The sequence below is a fragment of the Delphinapterus leucas genome, chromosome 15 (assembly GCF_059928025.1).
Source record: "Delphinapterus leucas isolate spDelLeu-1000000601 "Yukka" chromosome 15, BTC_Dleu_Yukka2, whole genome shotgun sequence".
Taxonomy (NCBI): domain Eukaryota; kingdom Metazoa; phylum Chordata; class Mammalia; order Artiodactyla; family Monodontidae; genus Delphinapterus; species Delphinapterus leucas.
In genome coordinates, this window is record NC_143143.1 from 5,290,262 (window position 1) to 5,304,998 (window position 14,737).

Sequence of the window (14,737 nt, forward strand, 5' to 3'; positions counted from 1 at the left end):
AGCCACCCCCACCCCCCCCCAGGACAACCAGTCTGGAGCCATGAAGACCAAGAGCCGGCCTCCCCGGCGCCGGGTGCCCCCGCAAGACCCAGAAGCCACCCCAGGGGAGCGGACGCCCGACAGGCCACCGCCGGGCTCGGGGCCAGACGCGGCCAAGGCTCTGCGGAGCCGGAGGGCGCGCGCGCAGGGGGCGCGGGCAGAGGGTGGGCGCCGGCGGCCGGGGCCAGGGAGCCGGCGGGAGAGCAGCGTCCAGCGGCGGCTGGAGAGCAACGAGCGCGAGCGGCAGCGCATGCACAAGCTCAACAACGCCTTCCAGGCGCTGCGCGAGGTCATCCCGCACGTGCGCGCCGACAAGAAGCTCTCCAAGATCGAGACGCTCACGCTGGCCAAGAACTACATCAAGTCGCTGACCGCCACCATCCTGACCATGTCCAGCGGCCGCCTCCCGGGCCTGGACGGGCCAGTCCCCAAGCTCTACCAGCACTGCCAGCAGCCGCAGCAGGCGGCCCGGGGCGCGCTCGGGGCCTCCGAGGCCCCGCCCGAGGGCCACCTGCAGAAGTTCTCCACGCAGATCCACAGCTTCCGCGAGGGCTCCTAGCGCGCCGCCCCGCCCGGGTCAGCGGCCCGGCCTGCCCCTCCCAGCCCTGGGCCCTCCGCGCCCCGCGGGTCCGTTTCCCTGCACTCTCAGCGCAGCCCTGGGCGCGTCCCAGGGCCCAGGGACAAGACCGGTGAGTGGCCTGGTGGAGGCCACGGCTCTGGGCAGCATGAGGCCCATACCTCCACAAGGTCCCAGGGCTGCCTCGTCATCGTCTAGGCAGGAGCTGGCCGGCCCTTGTCACTAACTCCTCTTCACTCCCGCTCCCTCCCGAAGTGAGGGGAGATTCCACGCAAAGGTTTGCTTGGGTAAGTTCCCCAGTTACTGCTCAGGCCCAGGCCCAGGCCCAGGGCGGAGCCTCCCCCAACCTGCACCATAGCCTCCTCGTTCGGGGTAAACTAAGGCACGGAGCAAACAAAGCCCACAGCCTCGAGGGGAGTGGGGCTGAGCAGAGGTGCTTGAGTGTCTAGTTCAGCATCTGTCAGCGAGAAGCACCTGTCAGGTCCCCTCCCATTAATTCTGAAGGGACCTTGTCGGGGAGAGGGGCTGGGGTCTTGGCTCCTCCGGGTGGGGCTCCTGACCGTGGAGGGTCTGCGGCCCGTCACCGAGGGTACCGGAGACGGGGCTGGGGGGTCGGGCAGAGAGGCTGCTAGGCCGTGGTTCCCCTGAGCGGTCAGGGGTCTCCTGCAGGGAGAGGGTCTATCCCCAGGCCTCCCTCAGGGTCCCACCGAGGTTTGCCACTCATTGTCGTGTTTGTGGTCGTGTAAGTGGCAGAAGGTGGTCTGACAGACTTCAGGATGTTCTTGGGTCCTGGTTGCACTTGGGGGCCCTGCGGGGAGGAGCCTGGGGTGGCAGGGACTCCCCTCCCCCAGCGGGTGCTGCTCCTTAAAGACGGGACTGAAGATTGGCAGGTCCCCACCGCCTCGGGCCACGCTTCCTTCTGTGGCGTTCCCACCCCGCTGGCTCTGACAGGCTTGGCGACTTTGCTCCCAACCCTGCTGGCAACTCCTCTCCCTTGTCCGGCTGCCCACAGCCAACATGGGGAGGGGACAGGGCCCTCTGCATCTCGGGTAGGAAGCCCAGCCACAGGGCTGCGGAGAGGCCGGAGTTGGCCTGGCACATGGGGCCGGGTTCCCCGTGCCCAGATCTGCCACAGAGCCGTCAGGGGCCAGGCACCTCTGCACGCTCTGCGTGGGGCTGAGCCAGGCCGGGAGCGGGGCTGCCGCAGCTGAGAACCCAGCCTCCGTGTACGGCCTCACCCTCCCGCCCCGGCAGTCCCGGCCCCGGCCACTTAATGCCCCGCCCGGCTTGGCGTCAGCCCTGGCATCGTCGAGGACAGCAGGTGGCACCCCTGGAAAGAGCCATGAGGGGCTTCAGTCCCAACTTTCCAGGTCAGACACCAGCCGACACCCCTGCCCCCCCCACCCACAACACCCCAGTCGCTAGGCCCCAGTGCCTGGTGGCCCCCGGAGGCCTGGTCTGGTCCTGGACCCATCGCCCCAGCCGACCTTCAGCATGGGTCGGGGGGCCCCCAGATGTCCTGGCCTGCCCCCCAGGGGTGGCCACGCGGGAAGGTCAGTGGTCAGGGGCCCACCAATGGGAGCCGAGATTGCAGGCAACTCTGAGCTCGGGACAGATGGGGCCCACACGGCCCGTGGTAGGAGAGGGAGGCCTGCAAGCCTGGCACCTCTCGTTCTGGCTAAGCTGAGGCCAGAGCAGGGCTCAGCGCATCCCTGAACTTGCCGAATGAGCCGACAAACTGAGACTGAAAGCCTGGGGTGGGGTGCGCCCAGCAGAGGCTCCGTCCAGCAGCCCATGCCTGGTGACCGGGGGCCTGTGGATCACCACCTTGCAGAACAACAGCCTTTGTGACTCTGTCCCTCTGTCCCAAACTGGCATCTGCCCCCACTCTGCTTCCCAGAGGGTTGCCTGGGCCCAGATGTGCAGTCTTTTCCGCCCGAGGCTGGAGGGCACTTGCCTGCCCTGTGGCCACATCACGAAGGAGCCTTAAAGGTCCCAGTCCAGGTTTGGGGTGTTGAATATGGGGAAAGGGGTGGTGAAGGGACAGGTCTGGTGAGCCTGCTGCCAGGTCCGCTCCGTCGACCCTCGTCTTGGACTCCAAGCCCAGGCTGTACGCTTCTGTCCTGCAAGAAGGCCCTGCCCTACCCTTCCAGGCTGTGCATTTCCTAAAGTCAGAGACTCACGCACTCTGAGCCCGGGCCGCCCGGCAGGCACCGGGGGCCACGGACCCACCTGCAGACCAGACCTGCGTGAGCTCGGGGGCGACAGAGAAACAAGAACTGCGACTTTTCTATAGAGAAAACCTACCTGGAACTGAACGGCCAGTGCCCCTGCTATAATTACGGTGAAAATGTTTCTTAAATGATCCCAATTTGCTTTCATTTTTCCTAACAACCTCTTCAAAGTACTAATGAAACCAAAATAAAAGGTTTCATGGCAACTGCTACTTTTGCCCCAAGCTCGAATGGGTGGGGAACTGTGCATTTTAATCGTAGTGCAGCAATAAAAATATCGCGTCCTTGACAGTCTGGCCTAAGTTTTTATTGAATAAAGCATCCGAGGACTCGAGATGTTCGGTGATGCTGAGCAGGTCAGCAGTCGGCACTCCGCAAGGAGGGGACACGGTCGCCCTGGAGAGAGGGCAGGGAGAAACCAGCGAGTCACAGCAGAACGACAGGGCGCTGCCACAGAAGAAACAGTAATGCCCGCGCGGAGAAACCTGACAACCACGAGTGTAAACAGACAGGAGGGCGCCGCCCACCCGGCCCTTCACTTGCTTTGCCTGGGCACTGCCCCCAGACTCACGCCTCCCGGTCCCACCTCCAGGAGATAAGGCAGAGGCCAGCGGCCCCTCCAGTGCCCCTCAGGAGGGGGCCCAAGGGAGACCTTCTTAGAGTCAGCTTCTGGGCGGCAAACACTGCACCACAAAACAGCGCACAGCCGAGCCCTCCTGACGGGAACGCCGGGGAAGCTGGCGGTCAGTGAGCAGAGAAGGGACACGCACTCTGATGACCCCGGGCAACGCGTCCGGCTGTGGGAAGCAAACTTGAGACTTAACCAAATGGGGCCTTTTTCTGATTAAAAAAAAAAAAAAGCAGCCGAGAAGCTGCCCGCTGGGAGTGGGGCTGCTTGGTGGGTGCCTCCCTAGGGCTCTGCTCCGGGCTGAGGCCTCCAGGCCCCTCTCGGCTGGTCTCCACCCTCCCCACCCCCTGTGACACGATCCGATGTAAAAGGAGCCCCCAGTCCCCAACCCCGTCAGAGGAAGGGCTGGCTGAGGACCGACGACGGTGACTCTGCACTTGGACAGCTTCTCGCAGCCACGGGCGGCCCCTCCGTCCTCCGACCACCCCAGGAGGGCCCGGCCCACCCGGGGAAGAAGACGCCCCTCCCCAGCACTTATTTCCAACCTTCCAACTCCTTCCTTAACTTTTGAAAGGAAACCCCGTTTGCGAATCCTGCTCAGAGAACTGATCAGGTCCAGGCGAAGCCACCCTGAGCCCCACAGCCATTTTTCTTTAGGGGGCAGGGCTGACGCCGTCTGGGGATGCCTGGGGCTCAGGGGTCCTTCGTGGGCTCTCTTCCCCAGGGGCAGTGCTCCTGGAAGCCTCCAGGCTCCCGTCCTGGAAAGGGAGGAGGCAGAGAGGGAAGGGACGCGCAGGAGAGGCCGGGGCGAAGGGGTCTGCACCGCACACCCCACGTTCTCCTCGCAGCCGGGGACACACAGCGTCCACAGAGCTTCACATTTCTGGGTTGTTTCAGTGCCTCCAAGGTGGCCATGATCTCAGGCCAGGTTCCCTCCCCAGTCTCGAGTCTGGGCCTGGAGACACCACTCCTGGGATCCACGTTTCAGCACGTTCAGCACGAGAACAGCTCCCGACAGGAAGGCTTGCATCAACCTTGGTCCTTCAAACCCAGCATCACACCTGCTCCAGGTGAGGGGAAGCAGCCTCAGCAGCAGGCGGGATTGGGGGTCTCCTGCGGGGCACCGGCCACCTGCGAGCGCCCACTGGGGAGGCCCTGCTCCCTTCTCCACTTGCCGGCTGTCTCCTGGGACGAGCTCCTGGGGCCCCTGGTGGCACTGGCCCGGACGGACAGGTGATCCCAGCCCCCCTGAAAGGAGAGAGCGGAGTGACCCGGGGCTGCCAGGGATCAAGGGGCAGAGACCATCCTTCTAGACGGTTGGACTCTTGGGCGGCTCTGCCCGGGGCCTCCCACCCGAGAGCCCTCAGGGCTCGGAGCCCCAGGCCAGCACAGCCGCCCCGTGCCCAGCCCTGCTTACCCCGATGCCATAGTCCCAGCCCTGCCCCTTGGGCTCCAGGGGCTGCACACCCGTGCGGCGACACACAGTCCCCCGGCTCAGGCTGTGGCTCCCCTGGACTTTGTTGGCGATGACCCAGACCTGGAATGCAGACCCACTGAAGGCCCGGCCCCACCGCTGCAGGGGGACCATGGAGACGGCAGCGGGGAGACCAGAGCAGAAACCCGGATCCCCCCAAGTCCCCGACCCCAGGGCAAGCACCCACCCCCCGCCCCTGTCGCCCCAGACCTGGTCCAGGGGCCCCACGGACACGTGGCGCACGTTGTTGGACACGTGTTCCCAGCTGGTGCCCTGCGGGTAGCTGGGTGTGACCCCCTGGCGGTACCACAGGTTCCCTAGGAGAGAAGCACCGATACCGTGAGGCCCCGAGCGCTGGGATCCACTTCGGGGTCTGCAAGGCCGGGAGGTCTGACCACGAGACAGGCGGGGTCTCCCTCTGCATCCCTCCCACTGCCCGGGGCTCCTGCTGACCCACAGCCGGAGAGACCCTGGCCGTAGCCAGCCCTGCCCTTCCCACGTTTGCCTCCCCCACTTCATAATTGCCCCGCTGTGCTGGGCTGGCATCCTCGTCTGCTTTCTATGCATGAGAAACCGAGGACAAGGAATTCTTTAAACAATAAAGAGACCTGGTGTGGAATAAAATCCCTGGGTTCCAGTCCCGATTCCGCCCTTTCCTCGCCTTGCTCAGCTGGGACAACAACTACAGACCATTAAAGGGCACGGGCGGAGCTGGCTGGAGGCGGCACGGGGGTGGGGCAGGGATGGCCTGGGACGGGCAGGTGACCTCTGCCAGCCCCAGCTGCCCTGGGGCTCCTGAGTCACGGGCCTGGATGGCACCGTCTAGAAGATGCTCCCAGGCCTTGGCACCGGGTCCTCCTCCCGAGGTGCAGGCAGGCCAGAGCACCTGGGGGGGGCTGGTGGCCCCCGACCCTGCATGACTCAGGGGAGGGGCCTGCTTGGAGGCTGACCTCAGGCCGGCGGCCTCTCATGGGGCTTACGAAGGTCTCATGTTGGGGCCTGGGGTGGGCGAGGGTTTGGTCTCATCCCATCAGGGCACTCAGGGAACCCCAAACCTCCCCTGGTGACCACTGGGGATCAGAAACCACTTGCCGTTTTCATCCAAGGCGAACACCGCTGTGTGCCCCACGGACACCTGTTTCAATCTCTGTTTGGGAGGAGATGGGATGAGGTACCAGCAGTCGCCTGCGATGGGAGATTGGATTTGGGATGCAGCACCGAAACTGTCACCCCGGTGCTCCTGGAGCACGTGGCCTCCCCTGCAGCTCACGGGGTCGAGCGGGTGCGGCTGGCCTCTGTCCCCAGACTGGCCGGACCACAAGTGTGAGAGGGCCCAGCGCGAGCTGACCTGTGTCCTGCTGTCCCTTCGATGCCCCGGCCTGCCCAGTGCCCTCCCCAGGGCCCGCCCGAGGCTGTGGCAGCTTCCAGACGGTGGGGTATGATGGGCTGCTGTCCCGAACAGGGACAGGAAGGTGCCCGGCCCAGCATGCGGTGGAGACTCAGCCTCAGGGCCACTGTGCGAACCCACTGCCCCTCGTGGAGGGTGGCGATGCGCCAGCCACCACCCACCCACCCACCCGTCGGTCCATCCATCCCTGTGCCGGACACTGCCCAGAAGTCCAGAGAAGAACAAGCCTACATGGCCTGCACTCCCGGAGGGCAGCCAGGGTGGACACTGGACGGGCTGTGCCGGTGCCCAGGGCCGTCCCCGAGGGGCAGGAGGCCAAGGGTGGTGAAGGGCAGCCCCACTGCCAGGTGACCACCCCTGGGTCAGTCCCAGCGGAGGAGGGCGGCCTCTGGGGGGAGCCCAGCGCGGCCCCTGCGCCTGGTCCACAGGTGTGTTCGGTAAATGCTTGTTGAACTACACGGAGACCCGTCAACCGGCTTCCCCGGAAGCGGAAGCAGCTCCAGCCGCCCCTGGCGCCCGTCACAACATGGCAGCGGTGGCAGCAGGTGGAGATCCTCCCGAGGGGTGGCACTCACCAGCCGGCTTGGACGGGGACACGGAACCACGGTAGAAGGCGGAACCGTCCCTGGCCACGGCCCACACCTGGTAGCAGCCCCCGATGGAGACGGAGGCGAAGGGCTGGTCGGTGCCCACATGCAGCCAGGAGGAGCCCTGCAGGCGGGGAGGAGGGACACTCAGGGCGGCCGGGCCCCGCCTCTGTCACCCACCCGGGTTCCGGGAGCTGGCGGCTCCTCACGCCAGCTCACGTCCTCAGCTCCAACTGCCCGCAGGGCTTGGCGACCGCTCGGGCCACGAACGGTGTCCACCGGTCCCAGGGAATGTCCTGGGCAGAGGCCTGGGGAGGCCTGATCCCTGCCCGACTCCACCAAAGAGCCCTATCTCGGTAAGAATCCGCCAGAGCTTCCAGGGGGCTGGCAGGTGGGCAGGCCCTGGGTCCCACAAGGTGCTCACCGCGGGGTTGAGCTCGGACACGCCCAGACGGCACAACACGTCCCCCTTGTCACTGACGGCCCAGAGCGCGATGCCGGGCCCGCTCCCGTGGGCACCCGGGCTCTCCGGAATGATGGACACGTCCCCCAGGGCGATGGGGGCCACCTCCAGCCAGGGCCCGCTGGTCACTAGCTTGCACTTTCTGTGCGGCAGAAAGAGAGCAAAGCCCCGGGCACCCTGATGCCGCCGTGAGCCTCAGGGCCGTCTGCTCTGGACAGAAGGGAGCAGCCAGGCCCCTGGCCCTGGGGAGGGCTGGGGCCACAACCTCCGACCCCCCAGAGGAGCCGGTGGGCACCACCCTTCACGCCGTCCGCCCCTGCCTGGCCTCCAACCCCAGCCGGGCCTTCCTCCCATCCTGCGGGTCCTGTAGAGCCTGCCAACATTTGTCTTGTTTGTTCTTGAAAACAGACTCTTCAGAAACAGCACTGGGAGCCCGAGGGCACTTCCTGGGCTGACATTTACTTTGATCCTCTTTTCTCCTCCCGCCTCTAACCTCCCCTTTGCTTCCACAGGGACTGAGGCCGAGGCAGGGAGGGGCATGGCGGCACCCCCCAGTTACCTCCCTCCTTACCTGGTCCAGCACCTTCTCCTGACGAAATCCTTCATGGTTTTGTGCCCGTGGTACAAGCTGCAGAGGAAGAAGCTGACGTTGAGACCATGCCGTGGAAGTTTCTGGAAGGTGACACTGCACGCACATCCTTTCCCCAGGAGTTACAGAGCCCAGCCCTCAGTGCGAGCCGAAGGGGGGGCTCGGGGGCAGCAGGTAAGGGAGGACACCGTCCTCCTGCTTCAGATGCCTCTGGCCCCGCCCGGGCCTCCCTGCGGGGTCTCCCCGGGGCTGGCAGCTGCCCAGCTGGGGGGTGAGCTCTAGCCAAGGGGCCTCTGAGCCCTCCCCACCCCCAGGCGCCATCAGAACGCTTCTGGGGAGCAGTCAAGCTCAGGGCCCAAGGCCAAAGCAGGGGGATCAGTCCAGGATAAACCAGCCTGGGGCTCAGAAGCCAGGCTCAGGCCCTGGCTCAGTCTCGCCCGGCTCCATCCTCCATCTGGACATGAACTGTGTACCGTGAAGGGTCTGCACTGTGGGGCAGGGGGCAGGGACTCTGCCTGGCTGACCGGGCCTGACACTCAGGGTCGCAGCCCCCTGAGGCCCCCTCCCCACGCAGAGAGAGACATGCTTACGCAGGGAAGTCGCTGGCGTACTGCCACCCCTCCTGGTCCGTGCCCCCAGGGACGCTGAAATCCACGAACCAGTCAGAAACCTGGGGGATGGGCGGGTCAGTGCGGGCAGACACCCCCCACTGCAGCTCCTGCCCCAGCCCCAGCCCGGAGCTTACCCAGGCCCACTGCAGGGACGGGGGCTTTGTGCTGGCCTTGGTGCACTCCTGCAGGCCCGTGGCGTCACTCCACATGTACCGGTCGGTGGGCAGACCCCTGCGCAGGACAACAGGGCTGAGGTGACACCAGAGAGAGGGGAGAACGGCCCCCCTGCCCAGGCCCCTGGGACGGCTGCATCTCTGGAGGGGCAAGAGGGCGGAAACAGGATGGCCCCAGGGCGGGGACAGCAATGGGGGGACCCTACATCACACGGGGGCCAGGCGCCAACCAACCACAGCCAGGCCACCCACCCGAGGGACCCCACACCTTGTTCTCTCATGATGTGGGTCATCGTGTCCCGAAAAGACGTTGAAGCCCCAACCCCAGTGCCTATGAGTGGCACCTCATTTGGAAATAGAGTCTTTGCAGAGAATCAAGTTGAGATGAGACGGTTATTTAGTGGGCCCCAGTCCACTAGGACAGCGTCCTTACCAAACGGGGACATCTGGACCCAAGTTTCCCAAATTGGGAAGACGACGTGAAGACAGGGAGAAGGCCATGTGACAACTGAGTCACCAGACAAGGAACACCGGAAGCCCCCGGAAGCCAGGAGAGAGGCCGGAACAGATCCTCCCCAGGGCCCTCAGGAGGAAGCTAGCCTGCTGACACCTGATCTCAGACTCCGCGGCCTCCAGAACGGAGAGAATAAGCGTCTGCTGTTTAAGCCGCTCAGCCCGTGGTGTTTTGTTACAGCAGCCCCGGCTGACTGATACACTCCCAGCAACACACAGCGCACGGTGGTCTCCGCGGGCGGCTGTGGCCCTGGCTTTGCATCTCTACACGGGCTGGGGAGCCCGGCGCTGCTTTTCTTCTCCCGAGGACCAAGCAGGGAGTGAGGAGGAAGGGGACAGGCAAGCAGGTCAGCATCCCGTGTGGACCCTACACACAGCCGGGGCGGAGGCTTCCAGAACACATGCGGGCAACGTCTATCAGCTCCCTTAGAAGGGCTCAAACCCTAAGTTACTGGGGTGAACGGAGAGACTCGCAAATATTTACACACGAGGAAATCCTTTAAACTGTCCAGACGACAGCAAAAGGTCACAAACAGTCTACATGTCCAAGACCGAGGAGGGGTGAGATAAGCCAGGTCCACCCTCGGGGATCAAATTGGGAGGCTGTCACAGGCCATCTGTACATGTCTGACTGTCCCCCTGCCTCCAGCAAATGCGGGCACACTGGGGACGGGCAGGGGGAAACACCGCAATACGGAGAGTGGCTACTATTTTTGGTTGGTGGGATTCGAATTTATTCTTCATGTTATTTGAAATTTCTTCCTTTCATCAATTTTGAAAACACAAAGGAAATTTAAAAGTTTGTGCCATTTATCATAGACTCAAAAATATGAAATACCACTTACAAAAGATGTCAAGACCCCGTTACAGAAAATCACAAAACCCTATACCCTATTAATACGAAATTAAAGATCTACATAAATGGAGGTATGAACTGCGTCCAGATTTTGGAGATTTAGGAATGTGAGATAACGTTTCTACCCAAACTGACCTATAGATCCAAGGCCATCCTGACCAAGACCCCAAGAGCTTTTGAGGACTGCTTCTAAAGTTCACCTAGAACTGATCCAGGAAGAGCCAAAGCTAGATGAAGAAGATGAGAGGCTTTGACAACTTCCCATAAAGGGACGGCAGCTGGAACAATGTAGGGTTAGCACGAGGATGCCCAAAGCCACACGGAAGAGAAGGGCTTGGGAACGGCCACTGCCCCCATGGACACTGGAGTTAAGGCAAAGGTGGCTGCTGTGATGCAAGGGGGAAGGACAGTCTTTTCAATAAATGGTGTGGGTCACTGGAGAGTAAAAAACCAAAAACACTTTACCCCTACCTCACCTTATATACCAAGTAGTTCAGGCCAGGGGGTTCTAGACCTAAATGGACAAGACAGAGGAATAAAGCTTCCAGAACAGGGTGGACAAAAACACGCCTCACAGGCCTAATCAGGACTGTTTCAGCACAGCCTACAAAGTAAGGGTCGTTTTTACATTTTTAAATGGTTGAAAAAAATTCAAAGAAGGATAATGCTTTGTGACACGTGAAAATTCTACGCAATTCAAATTTGTGTCCAGGTATAACGTCTTATTGGGACACAGCAATGCTCATTCGTTTACGTGGCTGCTTTCAAGCGGCAGCTGCAGAGTGAGTCACTGACAGAGACCCTAAGGCCCACCACACCTGAACTATTTCCTATCTGGTCCTTTATAGAAAAAGTTTGCTGACTGCTGTTCCAGAGATAGAAGGATGTATTAATCCCCTTGGGGTTAATGAGATTTCTTAAGAGGTTTTTTTAAAGGCCCCATCTTTATGTAAAGAAAAGGATGATCAACAGGACTACATTTAATAATGAAGTCACCACTAACAGGGTGAAAAGCAAGCTGCAGAACAGGAGAAATAACAGAGAAAGGGCTCACACCTTCATATGTAAAGAGCACTGGCAAATCAAGAAAAAGAGATCATCCGACCAAAACATGGGACAAGGACTCAAAGGGGCATTTCACAAAGGAGGGCATCCAAGTGCCAGTACATGTTTGAAAGGTGCTGTGTCCCATTAGCCCCCAGGAAACAGAAACTGGAAACAGGAGCTATTACTACACGCTCATCAGTGTGTCTAAAACATAAGAAACCAGCAAAGATGTGGGGCGTGCCCTGCCTGTGAGAGTGTGGACAGGTCCACCCACTGCAGAGAACTGGCTAATTCCAACACCAACTGGGTGGACTGCAACACCACTCAGTCCCCACAAGGTAAAGGCACGGTCCCCAGCAAGACCGCCCCCACTTGAGATACCAGCCATACTGCACTTCTGACCAACTGGCTACAAATGGGGGGCAGTTCTCATTACCTCCTCGGGTTTGATAGTTTGCTAGAACGACTCAGGGAACTCAGGAAAGCTCTCTACTTAGGATCGTAGTTTTATTATACAGGATATGAAATGGGACCAGTCGAAAGAAGAGACCCACAGGGCCAAGTCTGGGAGGGGCCCCAGCGCAGAGCTTGGATGAGGCTCAAGTTTGAGAACCGCTGTTCTGGCCGGCCGAAACCCCTGCAGTGGCTTTAAGAGGTAAGAAACACCACAACTCGCTTGCTTTCTGAAACAAACGAACCAAATGCCCCAGGACAAGGTATGAGAAATACGCTTCTGGGCTGAGTGGGCAGGAAATCTAGATTTTCTAGAGCGTCCCGCTTCTGCACCAAACACAACGTACTGACGGTCTTGTCCTAAAGCCTCACATTTGGAGAATTAAAATAATTTCGGTGGAGGCTGTGACGTTCTCAGCAACTTCAGTTAAGCACAACTTTGTAAGAAAGTTAAGTAACCACCCCACTCAGAAAAGCACCAGCGGGGATGGGGAGGGAGGTGGCGATGTTCTATTTCGTGACCCGGGTAGTGATTACGCTGGTGTTTGATCTGTGAAAATTCAATGATATATATGGACATACCAACATATTTAGATACATCTCACCGTATGTACGTATATGTGTATGTTTCACGCACTTTACGTATGTCATGCTCTCGGTAAGCGAGTTTTTAAAATACGCATTATACTTTAAGGGAGAAAATCCTGCTAAGCGGTAAGATCCAGTCAGTTCCACATCTGGGGCCAGACGCCAGCTCTCCCGCTACAGCAGATGCGCCCGTTCAGCTCGGTCCTGTTTCCGCGGGCGCGCGACTGGCTCACCTGCTGGTGTAGCCCGTGACGGGGTTCCAGCGCTGGTTCTCGTAGATGTAGACACACTTTACGTCCGACTGCGTGTAGATGTTGCTGGTACTGCTGGCCAGGCCTGGGGGTGGAGAGGAGGGTGCTGGACCCAGGCCACCCCTGCCCGCCCGACCAGGTGAAAGCAGGCGGGAAGAGAGGGCCGAGAGGATTCACAGGCCGGCTGAGCTCCTCTGGGGTTACCCAGGGTTGCATGTCCTGGTGGCAAGAATCTGACACTCCTCCACCTCACGCCCTATTCTCACCTGCTCCTCTTCCCCCACCTTCCAGCCCACTCACCTGGCACTGGGCAGGTGTGAGGCCCCCCCAGCTCATTCCTTACTAACAAAGGTGCCTTGGACCCCTCGTGTAAGCCCATGAGCCCCACTTTCCTCACCTGTAGGACGGGGACAAGAGCAATTCCTGCCTCACAAACAGGGAAGCTGTTAAACCTGCACGGATGTGCCTTCCTGGGGTCTCAGTGGACCACAGTTCTACAGGATTAGCCACCTCCACTGTGGGGCGTGTGGGCTGGGGCATGGAATGTCCCACTTCGGTGTTTGTTTCTGCCTCTGTTTACCAGTAGGAGACACAGGGACCCTACCTCCACAACTCGGGGAGCCCCCAGGGGTTCAGCAAGCTCTCGTCCCCTAAGGCACAACCCATCTAAAGGGGAGCTGGAATCCAGGCCTGGGAATCAGGAGACTGGCCCTGGCGGCTGTCTTTCTAGAACCTTCACGGCCTCCAGCTCAGCAGTGGGTGCCCAGGAAGGCCCACTGGGGGCGAGACCTGGTCTCTGGGCTCTCACGCTTTGTGCGCTGGCCCCGGGATTTGGAGGTTGGCAGTGGTGAAGGTCACCTGTCAGCCAGCTGTCAGCTGAGCATCGATACTGGCGCAGCGGCTCCGGCGTGGGGCAGGGAAGCCAGCCAGGGATTAGAGGGGGGACCGGCCCGTGCGGGAGGCTGGGGGCAGGGCTGGGGGAGCCGGTCCTGCCACCCTCACCTTGGAAGCAGCCTCCGCCGTAGCCACCCGTGTACACCCAGGCCGTGTGGTCGTAGCCGATGCCCCACACCACGCCCCGGCTGTTGGCCTCCACCACCCGCAGGTGGCCTCCCATTTGCCGCCAGAACCTGGAGATGAGGAGGGAGGGAGGGGAGGGGAGAAACTGTCCCGCAGGGCTTTCCAGCGGCTACCCCTCTGCTCCGTGGCCTCCCGGACGTCCTGCTTCACTCACCTTCGGCCTCCAATGACAGACTCTATTGAGCACAAGGGAACCCGCCTGGCTTCCCACTGGGAATTAACCAGCTAAGGCAAACCCTGAGCTGGTGCAGGAGCCGGTCAGGCCCCCAGCGAGCGGGGGCTTCAAGAGCCCCTGATCCCTGGAGTTAGGCAGACGGGAGCGAGGTCAGCAGCCTGAGTCCCCCCTGCACCCTGGGGTCTGGGACGGGCGCGTCACGCCAGACCAGGAGGGGCCACCACTCGGGTCAGCACGGCCTCCTGGAGTGCAGGGTCCAGCTGCCACCTGGGGCGCGCTCCTGCGGGTGGAGGCCCTGCCACTGTCCGGAGGCAACTCGTCCGACTGGGCGCCCGGCACACAGGGCCACCAAGAGCGGACGAGCGAAGGGCAGACAGACATCCCCTCTCCCTCCCGTGCAGGGCCTCCCAGCCTCACCCACGTCCCCCTGGTCCTCACGGGCTCTGGGTGACCTTCTGGGCCAGGTCCCCAGCTCCGTCAGGTGCAGCCAACTCACATCTGGTCACAGGGCAGCCAGTGCTCGGGGGCCTCGAGGTCTGGGCTGGGCTCGCTCACGAAGATGTCCCCCTTGCAGGTGACGGACCAGATGGCCTGCGGGGAGGGGCGGCCGTGCACCCTGCGGCTCTCGCAGCAGGACAAGTCGAGCAGGGCGAGCTGCGGCGGGGGGATGGCCGGTCAGCGAGGCTGGGCGCCCAAGACTGAGGCTCCCTCATGCCCGCCCGCGGGACCCCCGCCCGCTCACCCAGTCGCTCATGTCCTGCTCGGTGGCAGCGGCCAGGCGCACAGGCCACCTCTGCCGTGTCCTCTCGGGGGTGTACACGGCGAAGGAGTGCTTGGCCTCACTGAGCACGGGGACCAGCGCCGTCACCTCGTTGAGGAACACGTGGATGTACTGTTGGCAGAGGACAGGCAGCAGGGCCGTCACCGGGGAACCCGCAGGGCTGGGGCTGCCTCGGGCCCCTGGATGGAGCCCTCGTGTGGTGTGGCGACG

General features: G+C 61.8%; 2 protein-coding genes across 8 annotated transcripts in view; one reads left to right on the forward strand and one right to left on the reverse strand.

The window, feature by feature from the left end:
- BHLHA15 (basic helix-loop-helix family member a15) lies at positions 1-3,839 on the forward strand. Its single transcript, XM_022587742.3, has one exon. It carries the CDS (start codon positions 41-43, stop codon positions 596-598), a length of 558 nt encoding a protein of 185 aa, XP_022443450.1. The 5' UTR covers positions 1-40; the 3' UTR covers positions 599-3,839.
- Positions 3,142-14,737, reverse strand: part of TECPR1 (tectonin beta-propeller repeat containing 1) — a 27,244-nt gene continuing 15,648 nt past the window's right edge. For 3 of the 7 annotated variants that reach the window (XM_022587739.3, XM_022587734.3, XM_022587736.3), the window contains exons 13-25: positions 14,489-14,638; positions 14,243-14,400; positions 13,494-13,621; positions 12,474-12,576; positions 8,745-8,841; positions 8,590-8,669; positions 7,982-8,038; positions 7,372-7,552; positions 6,936-7,071; positions 6,045-6,137; positions 5,163-5,269; positions 4,896-5,015; positions 3,142-4,726 (exon numbers count right to left, since the gene is read on the reverse strand). In XM_022587739.3, the coding sequence (XP_022443447.2) occupies positions 4,565-4,726; positions 4,896-5,015; positions 5,163-5,269; positions 6,045-6,137; positions 6,936-7,071; positions 7,372-7,552; positions 7,982-8,038; positions 8,590-8,669; positions 8,745-8,841; positions 12,474-12,576; positions 13,494-13,621; positions 14,243-14,400; positions 14,489-14,638 (1,572 nt within the window). In that variant the 3' untranslated portion in view covers positions 3,142-4,564. Of the gene's footprint in view, positions 4,727-4,895; positions 5,270-6,044; positions 6,138-6,935; positions 7,072-7,371; positions 7,553-7,981; positions 8,039-8,589; positions 8,670-8,744; positions 8,842-12,473; positions 12,577-13,493; positions 13,622-14,242; positions 14,401-14,488; positions 14,639-14,737 lie in introns of all 7 variants that reach the window. The other 4 variants (XM_089895650.1, XM_089895648.1, XM_022587735.3 and 1 more) reach the window with 3 other exon arrangements.

Coding starts and splice junctions, on each gene's coding strand:
- BHLHA15 (XM_022587742.3), top strand. CDS start 41: ATGAAGACCAAGAGCCGGCCTCCCCGGCGCCGGGTGCCCCCGCAAGAC.